Source organism: Salvelinus fontinalis, chromosome 8 (genome assembly GCF_029448725.1).
Source record: "Salvelinus fontinalis isolate EN_2023a chromosome 8, ASM2944872v1, whole genome shotgun sequence".
Taxonomy (NCBI): domain Eukaryota; kingdom Metazoa; phylum Chordata; class Actinopteri; order Salmoniformes; family Salmonidae; genus Salvelinus; species Salvelinus fontinalis.
The window spans coordinates 12,813,826-12,832,344 of NC_074672.1; the positions used below are offsets into that span (position 1 = coordinate 12,813,826).

The window sequence follows — 18,519 nt, forward strand, 5'->3', positions numbered from 1 at the left end:
CACGCGCTCCAGCAGGTATATCTCTCTAGTCACCCCCAAAACCAATTCTTCCTTTGGACGCCTCTCCTTCCAGTTCTCTGCTGCCAATGACTGGAACGAACTACAAAAATCTCTGAAACTGGAAACACCTATCTCCCTCACTAGCTTTAAGCACCAGCTGTCAGAGCAGCTCATAGATTACTGCACCTGTACATAACCCATCTACAATTTAGCCCAAACAACTACCTCTTTACCTACTGTATTTATTTATTAATTTATTTTGCTCCTTTGCACCCCATTATTTCTGTCTCTACTTTGCACTTTCTTCCAATGCAAACCAACCATTCCAGTGTTTTTTAGTTTTTATTTTACTTGCTGTGTTGTACTCACTTCGCCTCCATGGCCTTTTTATATTTTATTTATTTATACATATATCTGTTTGCCTTCACCTCCCTTATCTCACCTCACTTGCTCACATTGTATATAGACTTATTTTTTTTCACTGTATTATTGACTATATGTTTGTTTTTACTCCATGTGTAACTATGTGTTGTTGTATGTGTCGAACTGCTTTGCTTTATCTTGGCCAGGTCGCAATTGTAAATGAGAACGTGTTCTCAATTTGCCTACCTGGTTAAATAAAGGTTAAATAAATTAAATAAATAAATAAATAAAATTGACTCGGGCAGGCGGAGGACGTCTTAATAAAGACAATCGAAAGAATTGATACTTTATTTGTAAGAGTTGTTCATTTGTTAGGTTATTGGTTAAAGGTGCAACACAATATTGATTATTGAATTATCATGGATCTAGTTCAGTCTTATCAATCACTTAAACATATTTAATAACGATCTCTTAGCTTGACTGTGGGCATTTTCGCTTACTTTTTGTTGTTCTAAACAGAGACGGCTAGAAGGGCCATGGGTCATATTAGATTGTGTAGAATTACAGGAAATTAGCTTTAGATGCCCCAAAAAATGGGAGAACCCCCCCGCCAAGTTATGTACCCCCCACTTCTAAAGCCAAAGTTGTGCCCCTGATTTCCATTGACATCAATGTATGACTAAGTGAAAATTGGGCGGAAGTGAAGATTCGCCCCCAAATAGCTGAATCATCTAACATTCACTCTCAACTCAGGCAAGTGTCACTACTTCCTCACTATTCTACAACACATCTGTAGGTTGCAGGGAGGAACGGTCATGTCATTAATGGGAACAGGTGACATTGAAAACTCTTTTAAAGGGATTCTCCGGTACTTTTGTAGACTTCTTAGCCAGTAGTTCTGAAAGTAACCCTCACGATCAAAAAGTGTTTCACGAAAATTGCGTACTACATCACATATGTGCAGAAAACTATGTGCACAACTGCCATTTGTTTCGCTCTCTCTCTCACTCTGCTGTGTGTGCATCTTGCTAGCTGTCAGTCATATGGCAAGGGGCTGAAGCTCATTGGTTGAACTCGAATTGCTAGGGGGCTGGCCCACTTGGGGAAAAATGAAGGGAAAATGGCACAGCTTCCAGAAAAACAGTTGCTTTCAAACTAGGAATTTCATCAGACAGTAATTCTACTCATAGATTATGCATGTATGAACTACACACTCACACATCCAGCCCAAAGCGGGAGATAAAAAAAAAAAAAATACTAGTCAGTTGCCAAAGTTCCGGAGCATGTCTTTAACCTCCGCTACTGTAAACAAATTGCCATTCGGGAACAATAAAGATCTATTGAATTGAACTGAAAATGTGCCCCTATCTTATTGTTCTTACCTTCACCATCCAATATGTAGTCCCGTGGGAACATGATGCCACAGCCCATGATGTCACCCTCGATACAGCGAGGACCAAACGGCTCCCCAACCCCACTACCATGGAAGATCTTCCCATCATCTGAGAAAGAGAGGGAGAGATAGAAAATGAGAGAGAGAGGCACAGAAAGAGAAAGAGAGGGGGAGACATCTTGTCACTGTGTGAGGACTGTTGATGTAAAAAGGGCTAAATGGGATTTATTTGTTTACTGATAGCTAGATAATCCAGCTGTATTATGCTACAATCTTTTTGAACTTTCACCAAGAGGGCAACATTGTCACCTAATTGTTCTTCGCAAAAAACTAAATGTTACTAGAAACACTTCCAGTGGGATTTCACATGAAACTCTTTTTAGGATGTCCACAAGAAAGCAAGGATCATCTAAGTAAACAGCTAGGTAAATGTGTTGCACACGATGCTCTAATATTTCCAATCTTATTCTGGATTTAGTGCCGTGCCATCTATTCAAAATGACATGGTCTACGTTGCACACCGTGTACAGTGATTACCAAGGGTAAATGTTCCTCCGTCCCAATGTTCCAGGGACATGATCATTGGGACAAACAGGCCTCTACACCTACATAACACTACTTCAGTATTCTTTCAGTAAAACAAATCCAATCTCTGGTGGAAAAACAACAAAACAAGAAAGAAGTAAAGCACGCACACACACGTGTGCACACACGAGAGAAAGAGAACAATAAAAAAAGAATGAAAAACACTAAAAGGTAGCCTGCAGACATGATCCTCCACGGTGCGCTGCGCCTGGTTTCTGGTAAATATTTGTGGAGTTGTCATGGGAGCCGTCCCCGGCTCAGGATACTGTTTAAACAATCTTTATCTGAGATTGTGTGTGTGTGTGTGTGTGTGTGTGTGTGTGTGTGTGTGTGTGTGTGTGTGTGTGTGTAGGATGGGGAGGGAGATGGAGACACTATCATTAGGGCTCCCATGTGGGCCCCTGTCACAACACACACAGCAAACACTGGTTCCACGACGGGGAAAGATATGAGGGGGAAGATGAGAGGGGGAAGAGAGGAGAGGAGGAGGGCGGCTAAAAATAGCAGTGTGGAGCGTGGATAAAGAAATGGCTCTGGCTAGAGAAGGCAAGGCTTCTGGCACCTGAGACACCAGCTCGCCAGGCCAGGAAATTTGTCTGACACCTGGCTGGAAGACAGCTGAAGACCGGAGGGACGGAGGAAAAGAGAGGTGTGAACGAGAGAACAGGGCCCCTTGGCGTTCATAATAGGAGGGTATGTATGTCTGGAAAACACAGGGGCTTCCCTGAATCCCTCCCTGGCCTGGCCCAGGGAACTTTGACTCAACAACAACATCTAGAATATGTGCATGGATTTTAACACCACAGCCACTGACCTAGAAGATACATACAGTAGGTCTTCATTGTTAAAATGTGGCTATGGTGGTTGTAGGGCGTTGTAGGGTGGGGCCTGGGCTAGTTCGGCAAGGCGGTGGTGGTAGGGTAAGGTGGGGCCTGTGCCAGTGACAAAGAAGCAAGGCTGTGATGGTAAGGTAGGGCGTATGCCAGGTCTGGCTCTGTGGTGGGCCAGTGCCAGCCAGGTTAGGTAGTGCTGGTTGTTGTAGGGCAGGGCATCGTGCTGGTGTTGAGTCAGAGCGTGAGTCACTGATGAGGAGTGGCGATAGGGTCGTGCTCTGAAAGCGTAGCGCCTGCCAAGGTGACAGGGTTAATGAGGCTTGGTGAGCTGCTGCCTCACAGGCTGCTACTAACAGGGCACCACAACACGCCGCACACACACACACACACACACAACAGGGTGCTGCGCCTTGGTCCGCTCAGAGCAGAGAAAATGGACCACGGCCCATCGACACAGTCAGCAACATCACACTGTGGCAACACATGGAATGGAGGTTCTCACTGTCTGTGCCAATATCGCAACAGTCAGACTTTTGATTGATGTGAGTGAAATGATACGCTGGCAGCCACTTGCCCTCTGGAACGTGAGGAGAACATAAAAACAGATATGGTTGATTCCCAAATGGCTGACTATTCCCTTTATATGGGCCTCTGGTCAAAGGTAGTGCACTATATAGGGAATAGGGTGCGATTGGGGACGCAGCCATGGTCGTGAGCTAAACAGACGACTGAGTTGATAAACCAAACAGACGTACCTTTTCACAATGTTCCATCTTGGCCCGCCACTGTTTTTGTGTCTGTAAAAAAAGCTAAACAGCAAGAAGCCCTCTCTCAAAACTCAGTAAGGCAAAAGACACAAATTGAACAATCGGCCTTCCCTATTATTATTGCGTACATAGATAGTTTGGATATTAGTTTGTCTTGCGTGTGCATATTGTGAAGTCCTGAGTTATTGCGCTGCTGACTTTGCTGAAGGCTTGCTTGGATGGATGGATGGCTGGCTGGCGAGGATATAACTAAGAGGTTCTAATAGGCCTCTTGTTCCCTACGTAGTGCACTACTTTTGACCAGATGTAGGGAATAGGGTCACTTCTGGGACGCATCCTATGAGGTACTAGGAGTCCTGTTGATGTAGACTGAAGGAGCTGGACGGAGCCTGTATGTGAACCCAAGCATGGGAAGGCAAACCTCAGAAACAGTGTGGAAAACCACATCTATCATTTTTGTCTCTAACAAATAAGATTAATGGGGAGCTGTGCTTGGGCATGCAAATTCTTGTGGAGTCTTCCACACGCCAGCCAAACCGGAGCAGGAGCCCACATATAGAACCCAAAGGGATTGACCGTGGTGCCCCAATCCATCCCTCAGTCAGAACTGGCTGTATAATCTCCAGCCCTCCTATGGTTACATCCCAAATAGCACCCCATTCCCTTTGTAGTGCACTATTTTTGACCAGGGCCCATGAGGGTCCTGGTCAAAAGTAGTGCACTAGGAAATAGGGTGCCATTTGGGAGGCAGACTAGGAGAGCTAGCAGATTACTCTAGTCAAAAGTCGTGCACTACACTGTATAGTCATTTGGGAATAGGATGCAGGCTACCTTTTAGCCATTTCAGACACACCACACACCTTCTAAACCATCGACGATGATGGATTTAACAACGAGGTCCTTCCGACTGGCCTCTGTGTAGATAACTCTTAGCGCCCACATGATACATTCCCTCTAGCGCTGATACAGTAGCAGACCTAGCAGCACTTGATAGCTAATCAACAGTGATAAGTCTTTAGTGATAGATAGCGGTGGGATGCCGGAGGCTTTGGGACGGCAGATGCCTGGAGACAGAGACAGCAGCAGTTGGTAACAGGGCCCGTCTTCACAAAGGGCCACAGTGAGCAGTTATACAACCGTAGCAAGATAACTGCAACTGATTCCTTGATTGGAGAAGGAGAGATCACTCCCCGAGGAATGAGATATCATCCCCCTTTCTTCCTCAGACGTTTTGCCGTTCTCTTCTTTATCGCCCTGCGTGATCCTACTCTATCTGCCCTGGCCCCCTCCAGCTGAGATGGTGCCCAGAGATGCTGGGTTTGAAACTGTGTGTATCAGAGAGATGCAAAGGAAACAGCTGTGATCCATCAGCCATCTAAAACATGAGTTGGGTCAAAACCCACATACTCAGGGAATGAGCTAAGCAGTAAGCAAGACAGGCCAGTAGAGAGAAAGATAAGACAGAAAACAAGTTAGGAAGAGCACAGAGTAATGTTGACGAAGAGCACAGAGTAATGTTGACGAAGAGCACAGAGTAATGTTGACAAAGAGCACAGGAAAAATTGTGATGAAGAGCACCAAGTCTCACCTGCGTGATAAGCCACTGAGCCTTGGCTCCAGCCTGGGTGTCTGTTCTTGGGGTAGTCCTAAAGACAGACACACAAGTTACAATCACAGCTCACTCCACACATTCAAGTCCTCTCTAAAATACATAACTTTTCCCACAGGCCTGCAAAATAAACACTTGTATTGGCTTTTATGTGTTCCCACATTTTCTTTGTCCAGTGTACTCCCCTGGTTAGTCTGTCAGCCGATTAGTGTTTGTTAAGTGTACTTTTTATATTCTTGCTGATTGTAACATATAATTTTATTGCTTTGTTATTAATCTGGCTGATTTATTATGTAAAGTGATGGTGTCTGACACCTACCCTCATTAAAGTTTTTCTCCCTCAAATCAAACCAGTGTTTGTTGCCACAGCGGTGCACACTAAAAGTACACATAGGAAGAGGATACATATTTTCTATACAGGTTCTCCATGCCAACAGAAACAATAAAAAAGGGCTAAGTAAGGTTTGGATAAGATCAGTCAGTGTGACTCACGACTCAGCGAGTTAATCAGCAGAGATGTTTTTTGTTCTCTACGGGTTTACTCATTCTCCATAAGTAGAGAGCCAACCATCCACAGCCCAAAGAGGAACACAACTCCTTTTCATTCCACATTCAACAAAAATAAAATTTCTGCTGTTCATCGTCCATGTAGCAGAATTGCTAATAAATAAACCCCCGGAACATGCCACAGGTCATTATTGATTTTTGAAGCGGTTAAGAAAACGAATACAACCCTTTACTTAAATGGACCACACTTCAGTGGAGATGAGTGTACCTACAGACACAGGCCGTGTCTGAAATCGGTCTCGCCTACTACTTACTGAAACGGCATACTGTGTATTAATCGCGCTACACACTATTTAGAACGTACTGTTTAGTAAAAACTAATGCAGTAAGCAACAAATATCAACCTACTAGGCTCATCCTACTGAGAATGCGTCATATAACGTGCAATTGCGTTGATTCCCGCCGTTCGTTCATTTTGGTACAGCGCGTCCCCTCAGATGATTATCAGCTGTTGTCAAACACACAAGTCTCAGAAGACGATTCTCTTCCTCAATAATGTGCAGCGAATTCTACTAGATGAAAAGCTGCAATGAGTATGACATCCTGGCATTTAATGCATACAAAATGTTGTCACATAATATAAAAAAAATGTTTTTCGTATACCCAAAATGCGTAATACTATATTTAGAATGCAAGTACGGGTATTCGGACAAAGCCACTGTCTAGTGATCTCTACACAGGTGGGAAAGATGCCATGATGGGCCTTCAGTTGGGTCCTAATGGAGAGGCCACAGACAGCTGCTTCATCAGGTCAGATGAGACAGAGAGAGGAAGCCATGGCGGGGTTAGTCTATCTGACAGCCTCACTGAGGGTGGAGGAGAGCTGGAAGAGCGGGAGAAGGAAGCGAGCGAGAGCAGAGGAAAAACACAGAGGACCAGGAGGAATGCAGATCCTGCTCCAAGCCATGTCTACTCTCTTTCTTTTCCCGTTTTCAACCACAAGCCCTGGAATCTCTCTGGCTGGCCCCGTCTCCAGGATGACAACGCTAAGCTTGGATTGTTTGGGGTTTTGTTCCAGTAGAGGCTATGGACCCTGGTCAAAAGTAGTACACTATATTAGGAAATAGGATGCCATGTAGGATGGAGGTTCTGAGGGTGAAAGCCAAAAGGATCACTGGGCTCATTGAATCTGTTCATCTAATTCATGTGGACTGTAAGTGATGGATTTACAGTCAAGTCGCAGTGAAACCACAGACCTGTGTCTTAGCACAGTAATACCCCTCAGTTTAATTCCCAAACCAGTCTGCCAGCTACCATGTTGTTTTCTGACTGGTATGTTTTCTGACATATTATGGTACTTGAGCAATCATTTTTATTGATTTTTTTTTTTTTTTTTAACTAGACAAGTCAGTTAAGAACAAATTCTTGTTTACAATGACTGCCTACCGGGGAACAGTGGGTTAACTGCCTTGTTCAGGGGCAGAATGACAGATTTTTACTTTGTCAGCTCGGGGATTCAATCTAGCAACTTTTCGGTTACTGGTCCAACGCTCTAACCACTAGGCTACCTGCCGCCCTCCTTAAAGCAGCAGTAACTTCATTCAAAGCGTATAGTTTGTTCACACACAAACACATCTCTCCCTCGGACGGTATAAATCTGCATAAAAGTTTAACCTCGGTCTAGTACTTCACCATGAACCGCAATGTTCTGCAGAAGCCATTAGTCAAAAACTAAGCTGCTTCCAAGAACAACAAAGAGTAGCGTTCTGTCTGTCCAGACCTCTATCTGATCCTCAGGGGCTTTATCAGTGGCATTGGAGCTAGCCTGCATTTCCACACTGTGACAGAGTCAACAAGCTGGAGCTGCTGGCCTTCCCTGGCCGGGCCCTGTTGGATTCATGGAGGCAGATACTCATCTCTCTTCTCATCTCTCTCTTATAGCCGAGTCCCCCGGCTATAAATATCACCACAGGGATTACTGTAGGAGAAGCCAGGTGAGCGTGTGTTTGTGTGTGTGCCCACAACCCCTCAGAGAGAGACAGAGAGAGAGGGGGGGGGGGGGGGGGGGGTAATTGTAAGGAGTGGTGGTGATGCAGGTTTGTTTGTGTAACCCCTTGTCATCGTGTAAAAACCACCATCGTGAAATACCAGGGCAAAGAGATGGAGATCAGAGATCAGCACTTGATGGGAATGAATAGAACAACAGCCTGTGTGTGTGTGCCCTGTCTATTATATTGCTGCTACAGTAAACCAGATAGACAGAGGCCTTGGCTTTTGCGCTCAGGTCCTTTGTTCAGCCAGATAGTCAACTTGTTAAAAGGCTCTGGTTCTGCACCAGGGAGCATTCCAAAGGCAGTGAGGACACAGAGACACAGCCACAGGGATAGGTCAGGCCATAGTAAACACACACACATTAACCTGACCAACAATAACCATGCCAAACAAAGAAGAGGACAGTCTCGCTTGTGCAGGTGAAAGATATTTTAAAGCAACAAAAATAATTCTACAAGGAGCTGTTACAACTGCAGGAGAAGAGCTTCAAAAGTTTCACATACGGAAAAAATGAAAAAATGTGTGTGTGTTAAAAATGGCCAAATAATGTATTTTTCCAGCATTGGAACACTGCTGCCAGGACTTGCTTCCATTCAGCCACAAGAGTATTAGTGAGGTTGGGCACTGATGTTGGGCGATTAGGCCTGGCTCGCAGTCGGAGCTCCAATTCATCCCAAAGGTTTTGATGGGGTTGAGGTCAGGGCTCTGTGCAGGCCAGTTAAGTTCTTCCACACTGATCTCGACAAACAATTTCTGTATGGACCCCGCTTTGTGCATGGGGGCATTGTCATGTTGAAACAGGAAAGGGCCTTCCCCAAACCGTTGCCACAAAGTTGGAAGACCAGAATTGTCTAGAATATAATTGTATGTTGTAGCATTAAGATGTCCCTTCACTGGAACTAAGGGGCCTAGCCCGAACCATGGAAAATAGGCCCAGATCCTTATTCCTCCTCCAACAAACTTTACTTTGCATTGGGGCAGGTAGCATTCTCCTGGCATCCGCAAAACCCAGATTCGTCCGTAGGACTGTCAGATGACGTACAGTTTTTGTGCTGACGTTGAATCCAGAGGCAGTTTTGAACATGGTTGGGAGTGTTGCAACCGAGGACAGACAATTTTTATGCGCTACGTGCTTCATCCCTCGGCGGTCCCGTTCTGTGAGCTTGTGTGGCTGAGCCATTGTTGCTCCTAGACGTTTCCATTTCGCAATAACAGCACTTACAGTTGACCGGGGCAGCTCTAGCAGGACAGAAATTTGATGAACTGACTTGTTGGAAAGGTGGCATCCTATGGCAGTGCCACATTGAAAGTCACTGAGCTCTTCAGTAAGGTCATTCTAATGTTAATGTTTGTCTATGGAGATTACATGGCGGTGTACTCAACTTTATAAACCTGTCAGCTACAGGTGTGGCTGAAACAGCTAAATCCACCATGTTAAAGGGGTGTCCACATACTTTTGTATACATACTGTATGCGTGAAATGCTTGATAGTGTGTGTGAGCTAAAGAGAGAAGTCTACTTTCTTGGGGACCTGAATATTGACTGGTTTTCATCAAGCTGTCCGCTCAAGAGGAAGCTTCTCACTGTAACCAGTGCCTGTAATCTGGTTCAGGTTATTAATCAACCTACCAGGGTGTTTACAAACACTACAGGAACAAGATCATCCACATGTATTGACCACATTTGAACTAATACTGTAGAACTTTGTTCTAAAGCTGTATCTGTCCCCATTGGATGCAGTGATCACAATATAGTGGCTATGTCCAGGAAAGCTAAAGTTACAACAGCTGGGCCTAAAATAGTGTATAAGAGATCATACAAAAGATTTTGCTGTGACTCTTATGTGGATGGTGTTAAAAATATTTGTTGGTCTGATGTGATTAATAAGGAGCATCCAGACGCTGCACTTGATGAATTTTTGAAATTCCTTTTTCCAATTATTGATAAACATGCACCTGTTATGAAATGGATTGTTAAGGCTCCATGGATTCATGAGGAATTTAAAAACTGTATGGTTGAAATAGAGGGGGCAATAGGAGTGGCTAATAAGTCTGGCTGCACATCTGACTGGCTGACTTACTGCAAATTGAGAAATGATGTGACTAAACTCAAACAAAAAGAAGAAACTGTATTATGAAGCCAAGACCAATGACATGAAGAATAGTAGAAAGGAGGAAGGGAAGCACTACTAAGGTACACTATAGTATATTTTGGTAGATAGAAGGTGCTCTTTGGTAAAAGGGGTAAATTGGTCATCAAAAAGAAAGGAGGACCAAGGCACTCTTCATTTAATTAATTAAAATGCCTTTATTAGTCCTCCTTTCTTTTTGATGAAGAATAGTAGAACAACTTTTGATTACTTTAAATCAAATTATTGTCAGAAATACCAATTCAACTCCATCTGTCATTGAATCAGATGGCTTATACATCACAAAACAATTTGATGTTGCCAATTATTTTAATGAATACTTCATTGGCAAAGTGGGGAAACTTGGGCAGGAAATGTTAACAACGAACATCAGGTAATCGTACTCAAGCATAAAAAAAAGAATAATGAAAAGAAAACATTGTAAGTTTGAATTTTGTAAACTTGATTGGAGTCCACCTGTGGTAAATTCAATTGACTGGACACGATTTGGCAAGGCACACACCTGCCTATATTAGGGTCCCACAGTTGACAGTGAATGTCAGAGCAAAAACCAAGCCATGAGGTCAAAGGAATTGTCCGTAGAGCTCCGAGACTGGATTGTGTGGGAAGGGTACCAAAACATTTCTGCAGCATTCAAGGTCCCCAAGAACACAGTAGCCTCCATCATTCTTAAATGAAAGAAGTTTGGAATCACCAAGACTCTTCCTAGAGCTGACCGCCAGGCCAAACTGAGCAATCAGGGGAGAAGGGCCTTGGACAGGGAGGTGACCAAGAACCCAATGCTCACTCTGACAGAGCTCCAGACTTCCTCTGTGGAGATGGAAAACCTTCCAGAAGGACAACCATCTCTGCATTGCTCCACCAATTAGGCCTTTACGGACGGAAGCCACTCCTCAGCAAAAAGCACACGACAGCCCACTTAGAGTTTGCCAAAAGGCACCTAAAGGACTCTCAGACCATGAGAAACAAGATTCACATCTGGAGGAAACCTGGCACCATCCCTACGGTGAAGCATGGTGGTGGCAGCATCATGCTGTGGGGATGTTTTTCAGTGCCAGGGACTGGGATACTAGTCAGAATCGAGGGGAAAGATGAACGGAGAAAAGTACAGAAAAATCCTTAATGAAAACCAGCTCCAGAGCGCTCAGGACCTCAGACTGGGGCAAAGGTTCACTGGACTTGAACCCAATCGAAAAAAGCTGTTCAGCAATGCTCCCCATCCCACCCGACAGAACTTGAGTGGATCTGCAGAGAAGAATGGGAGAAATTCCCCGAATACAAGTGTGCCAAGATTGTAACGTCATAATTGATCGAGGCTGTAATTGCTGCCAAAGGTGCTTCAACAAAGTACTGAGTAAAGGGTCTGAATACTTATGAAAATGTAATATATTTCAGTTTTTAAAAAAGTACCTGTTTTTACTTTGTTTAGATTGATGAGAAAAAATACTATATTCAATCCATTTTAGAATAAGGCTGTAACGTAACAAAATGTGGAAAAAGTCAAGATTTTTATAATTTAGCTAAAATTTCCAAAAACCTATTTTCACTTTTTCATTATGGGGTTTTATGTGTAGATTGATGAGGAAAAAATATAATTTCATCAATTTTAAAATAAAGCTGTAACATAACAAAATTTGGAAAAAGTCAAGAGGTCTGAATAATTTCCAAATGCACTGTATGTATATGGTGTGTATAGACAGTATGGTAATAGAAAATATGTGTACAGCAGTAGGTATACAGGATAAGCCCTGACTAGAATACAGTACATACCACAGGAGGCTGCTGAGGGGAGGATGGCTCAAAATAATTGCCGAAATGGAGCAAATGGAATGGCATCAAACACATAACTGTGTGTTTGATGTACACTGAACAAATATATGAACACAACATGTAAAACGATGTTTCATCAGCTGCAATAAAAGATCCCAGGAATATTCCATATGTACAAAAAGCTTATTTCTCTCAAATTCTATGCACAAGTTTGTTTACATTCCTGTTAGTGAGCATTTTGCCAAGATAATCCAGCCCCCGGACAGCTGATGAAACTGTGGGTTTGCACAATCAAAGAATTTCTGCACAAACTGTCAGAAACTGTCTCAGGGAAGCTCATCTGGGTTCACGTCGTCCTCACCAGGGTCTTGACCTGACTGCAGTTCGGTGTTGTAACCGACTTCAGTGGGAAAATGCTCACCTTCAATGGCCACTGGCACACTGGAGAAGTAGGCTCTTTATGGATAAATCCTAGTACCAACTGTACTGGGCAGATTTCAACCGTGTGGGCGAGCGGTTTGCTGATGTCAACGTTGAGAACAGAGTGCCACATGGTGGCGGTGGGGTTATGGTATGGGCAGGCATACGCTATGGGCAACAAACACAATTGCATTTTATCGATGGCAATTTAAATGCAGAGATACCGTAGCGAGATCCTGAGGCCCATTGTTGTGCCATTCATCTGCTGCCATCACCTCATGTTTCAGCATGATAATCCACAGCCCCATGTCGCAAGGATCTGTAAACAATTCCTGGAAGCTGAAAATGTCCCAGTTCTTCAATGGCCTGCATTATCACCAGACATGTCACCCATTGAGCAGTTTTGGGGTGCTTTGGATCGTACAACAGTGTGTTCCAGTTCCCACCAATATCCAGCAACTTCTCACAGCCCACGAAGAGGAGTGGGACAACATTCCACAGGCCAAAATCAACAGCCTGATCAACTCTCTGTGAAGGAGATGTGTCACACTGCATGAGGCAAATGGTGGTCAGACTAGATACTGACTGGTTTTCTGATCCACACCCCTACAGGTATCTGTGACCAACAGATGCATATTTGTATTCCCAGTCATGTGAAATCCATAGATTAGGGCCAAATGAATTTATTTCAATGGACTGATTTCCTTGTATGAACTGTAACTCAGTAAAATCTTAGAAATTGTTGCATGTTGAGTTTATATTTTTGTTCAGTGTATTTGATACCATTCTACTTATTGTGCTCCAGCCATTACCACAAGCACATCCTCCCCAAGGTGCCACCAACCTCCTGTGGTAAATAGATATAAAGTAGTTAAAGCAGTATGTAAACATTATTAAAGTTACCAATGTTCAATGACTCTGTACAGTGCCTTCGGAAAGTATTCATACTCCTTGACTTATTCCACATTTTGTTGTGTTATAGTCTGAATAAAATAAAAATAAAAATCCCATTTCTTTCTCTAACACATCTATCTACACACAATACCCCATAATGACAAAGTTGTTGTGAGGTGTTTACAGAACAACCGGTGCTGTGAGATTAGGATATCAGGACCTGCTTAGACAAAGCAATTGTAACAGTAGAGCAAAGGATCTAATATATGGGAAAATGAATGACTGCAGTGTTGCCGTTATAATGAGTACATGATGCACGGAATGCCAAGGCATAAATGTATGGAAGCATAAATTCTTATTTTAAATATATGTAGTTTTGTCCTTGTCTATTAATGTTATGTACTGTATATGTAATGTTTTATGTGGACCCCAGGAAGAGCAGCTGTTGCTTTAGCATTAGCTAATGGGGATCCTAATAAATACACACACAGTGTGGGGGTTGAGGAGGGGGGCTGAAACAGCCCGCGGGGACGGAAGGAAAAGGGCAGAGGAAAGGGCCGACGGGGAATGGACGGGAACGGAAGGCCAGCCAGCAAGATAACGGCACGCACACACGCACGCAAGCCATGGCTGCTCAGGCAGGCACCACTGATTGCACCTCGCCACCCCACTCAGGGCAAGATCTCTCTCCTTGTCCTGCACCTTAGCAACCAGTGTGTATCTCCGGATGAAAGCCGAAGTGCTTCCAAGCAGCACACATACATCTAAACTCTTATCTGCAGAGAGAGGAAGGAGAGCGAGAGTAGAGGTAGCGCCAAGTCTAGGAAGGGGAGATCATAGATTACATCTCCCCCCCAACACACACATACATAAACAAACATATAAACAATGTGTGCCTTTACCTGGTATCTAAAATCATATTGCTGCGGAGCTAAAGCGTCAGTGATTCGATACTTCCCAAACCGGTCATCCGTCTTCTGGCAGGGTTCTAGACCAACTTTTTCCACTGGTGGCAATGACCTGACCTCTGACCCATAATGTACCTGCATTCCATACAGGACCAGGCTAATAACATCTATCCATCTTTTAAATTAGCACGCCCTTGCAGTGCTTGACATTCAAGTTAATTTGCCAGGAGCACACTGGGCCAGTGCCAACTGAAAGCTACTGGCCCGAATGAAAGGAATACTGGCCCACGAAAGCGGATGACCTACAGTACCCTCCACGCACAAATAATTACATTTTAATTTGACAGTATTGATTGTATGGAGGGAAAAGATTAAGTGGTTGCTCAATCTCAAAGGGTGTGTAACAATGGTAAATGTAATAACTTTTCATGTAATAAACCCAGTAAATGTAATAACTTGCCGGTAAACGCAATAAAATGTTGAACAGTAAACGTAACTTATTACATTTAGAGGAAAAAGTTATTACATTAAGCGCTGATTATTACATTAACTGGTGAGTAACAACCTTTTCTTGGGTCTAGACTTGGCAGTGTTGAGGTACAGTGTGGCGGATGTGTTGATACCTACCCTTACCACCTGGGAGTGGCCCGTCAGGAAGTCCAGCATCCAGTTGCAGAGGGAGGTGTTTAGTCCCAGGATCCTTAGTTTAGTGATGAGCTTTGAGGGCACTATGGGGTTGAACGCTGAGCTGTAGTCAATGAATAGCATTCTCACATAGGTGTTCCTTTTGTCCAGGTGTGAAAGGGAAGTGTGGAGTGCAATAGAGATTGCATCATCTGTGGATCTGTTGGGGCGGTATGCAAATTGGAGTGGGTCTAGGGTTTCTGGGATAATGGTTTTGATGTGAGCCATGATCAGCCTTTCAAAGCATTTCATGGCTACAGATGTGAGCGCTACAGGCCGGTAGTCATTTAGGCAGGTTACCTTAGTGTTCTTGGGCACAGGGCCTATGGTGGTCTGCTTGAAACATGTTGGTATTACAGACAGACAGGGAGAGGTTGAAAATGTCAGTGAAGACACTTGCCAGTTGGTCAGCATATACTCGGAGTACACGCCCTGGTAATCCATTTGGCCCTGCGGCTTTGTGAATGTTGACCTGTTTAAAAGGTTTTACTCACATCGGCTGCGTAGAGCGTGATTAAGTTTCAGTGTTACTTGCATCAAAGCGAGCATAGAAGTTATTTAGCTCGCCTGGTAGGCTCGTGTCAATGGGCAGCTCTCGGCTGTGCTTCTCTTTGTAGTCTGTAATAGCTTGCAAGCCCTGCCACAACCGACGAGCATCGGAGCCGGTGTAGTACGATTCAATCTTAGTCCTGTATTGACGCTTTGCCTGTTTGATGGTTCGTCGGAGGGTATAGCGGGATTTCTTAGAAGCTTCCAGGTTAGAGTCCTGCTCCTTGAAAGTGGCAACTCTACCCTTTAGCTCAGTGCGAATGTTGCCTGTAATCCATGGCTTCTGGTTGGGGTATGTACGTACAATCACTGTGGGGACTACGTCATCGATGCACTTATTGAGGAAGCCAGTGACTGATGTGGTGTACTCCTCAATGCCATCGGAAGAATCCCGGAACATATTCCAGTCTGTGCTTGCAACAGTCCTGTAGTTGCTTCTTCTGACCACTTTTTTTGTGCTGCTTCTTGCTTTAATTTCTGCTTGTAAGCAGGAATCAGGAGGATAGAATTATGGTCAGATTTGCCAAATGAAGGGCGAAGGAGAGCTTTGTACGTGTCTGTGTGTGGAGTAAAGGTGGTATAGAATATTTTTCCCTCCAGTTGCACATTTAACATGCTGATAGAAATGAGGTAAAACTGATTTAAGTTTCCCTGCATTAAAGTCCCTGGCCACTCGGAGCACTGCCTCTGGATGAGCATTTTCCTGTTTGGTTATGGCAGAATACAGCTCATTGAGCGCGGTTTTAGTGCCAGCATCGGTCTGTGTTGGTATGTAGACAGCTACGAAAACTCTCTTGGTAGATAGAGTATGTCATGATAAACTGTAGACCACACTATCTTAGGAGAGCAAAACCTTGAGACTTCCTTAGATATTGTGCACCAGCTTTTGTTTACAAATATACATAGGCCGTTAACAAATATACATACACTCTATCCTGCCGATAGAGTGTATAACTCGCCAGCTGTATGTTAATGTCATCGTTCAGCCACGACTCTGTAAAACATAAGATAATACAGTTTTAATGTCCCGTTGGTAGGATATACATGCTTTCACTTCGTCCCATTGATTTTCCAGCAATTGAACGTTGGCTAACAGTATTGGCAAAGACAGATTAGCCACTCGTTGCCTGATCCTAACAAAGCACCCCAATCTCTTTCCGCGAATTCGGGGATGAGGGCCTGTTTGGGTGTTTGGAGTATATCCTTCCCGTCCGACTCATCCAATTCGAGGTGAGTAATCGCTGTTCTTATGTCCAGAAGCTCTTTTCGGTCATAAGAGACAGTAGCAGCAACATTATATACAAAATAAGTTACAAAAAATGTGAAAAACCGAACAAAATAGCACTGTTGGTTTAGCCAATAAAACGTCAGCCATCCTCTCCGGCGCCATCTTATGTTTGTTTATGTGTTTATGAAAGTAAAAACATTGATTTTGGTATGTTATTCCATGACTGGTTGAAGTTATTACATTATTAATCAAAATTGTTGTTACTCACCTGTTAATGTAATATGCACTGGTTAATGTGATAACTTTTCCTGCTAAATGTAATAAGTTTTGTTTACCATTCAACATTTTATTACGTTTACCAGCAAGTTATTAGATTTACCTGGTTGATTACATAAAAAATTGAAACGTTATTACAAATAGAAAATGTATTACATTTACCGGTGTTCTTATGTTTACAATTGTTACAAGGTGTAATTCAGGGTTTTCCAAACTTGGTCCTCGTTTTAACGTTTAAACAGTCACACCCCTATTTTGCACCAAGCAATGTACAGTTTAGGCTACATGTGATGGCAGAGTTTACTAAACAAATGCCCCACAATTGATACAAATCATCATGATATTCTGCCAGCTAAGCCTACTTTGCAGTGAACATTTAATTCAGAAGGTTTTTGGGGAAAGCCTTTAGAAATGTTCATTCAAACATCACATGATGACTGAATGGCGCATCACAAAGATTCAACCAAACACATGGTTGTCTAAGTCTTAATTTAAAGGGAAAAAAACAAAAACCAGCAGACACTAGGCCGTCCATGGAATGACTTTGACATCCTTCCTCTACTGGGTTAGAGTAACTGTACGGTGCCACCAGTCAGTCAACCAGGCCAGGTAGGCAGTCAGTCAACCGGGCCAGGCAGTCAGTCAACCGGGCCAGGCAGGCAGTCAGACAGAGTGTGTGTGTGTGTGCACGTGCGAGGGTGTGTGTGTTGGGCATCTACTCTGAGACATCTAGCAAGATGCTCTCGGAGTGAAGTAACTGATCCCAACAACATGTAACATTCTGGTGAGTAAACAGCGATTAACCAGCCCTTCAATTATCTGCTTTATCACCTCAGTTGTTCTTTGGAGAAGGGAGGCCATAATGTCTCTGTAAACAAACACAAATTCAGAGAGACTGAGGGGGACAAAGTCTTAAGGGGCGGCAAACGTTATGGAGTTAGTTATCACTAACAGCAATGTCTTCTTTTATTCAGAGTGGAAGGGAGGAGGAGCAGGTCGGTCTGGTCGGCAGACCTGGATTCAATACTATTTGAAATCATTGATAGACTGAGCTTGCCTGTTGCAATGGAACCGATAGACAAGTACCAAAAGAACAAACACTGCTCACTTGGCATTCCAAGCAGGCTAAAGCAAACACTCAAATAATTTAAAATATATATTTTTTAAATGTATTGAACCCAAGTCTGGTTGGTCGGACCCAGTGACCTTGGACTTAAATCAACCTTCCCTTTCACAAGACAAGACTAGTTTCAGTCTGCGGTCGCCGGTCGGTTCAAGACCTGAGAGTAATTAGTCTCTGTCTACAGTGAGCCATGCCCATGGCCACAGAGAGATCAGAGCGAGCATGACAGGACAGGGCAACTCCACGTAGACCAGGCCTTGGGTTGTGGCTGGCGTTCATTACACCTCATGACTGATGTTCCTAGGTCAGACCTACACAGTCAGTCCCAGACCTTTTCATCCTCTACAGACAGTATGAGCAATGCAAATGGGTGATATAACTCGGTCATTGAGCATCTCTCAGTCTTGGC

General features: G+C 43.7%; 1 protein-coding gene across 3 annotated transcripts in view; it reads right to left on the minus strand.

Moving 5' to 3' along the window:
• spryd3 (SPRY domain containing 3) overlaps positions 1 to 18,519 on the minus strand; it is an 81,911-nt gene that overhangs the window by 11,685 nt on the left and 51,707 nt on the right. For all 3 annotated transcript variants that reach the window (XM_055931133.1, XM_055931132.1, XM_055931131.1), the window contains 2 exons: positions 5,530 to 5,587; positions 1,746 to 1,865 (listed from right to left, as the gene is read on the minus strand). In XM_055931133.1, coding sequence (XP_055787108.1) covers positions 1,746 to 1,865; positions 5,530 to 5,587 — 178 coding nt within the window. The remainder of the gene's footprint in view (positions 1 to 1,745; positions 1,866 to 5,529; positions 5,588 to 18,519) is intronic.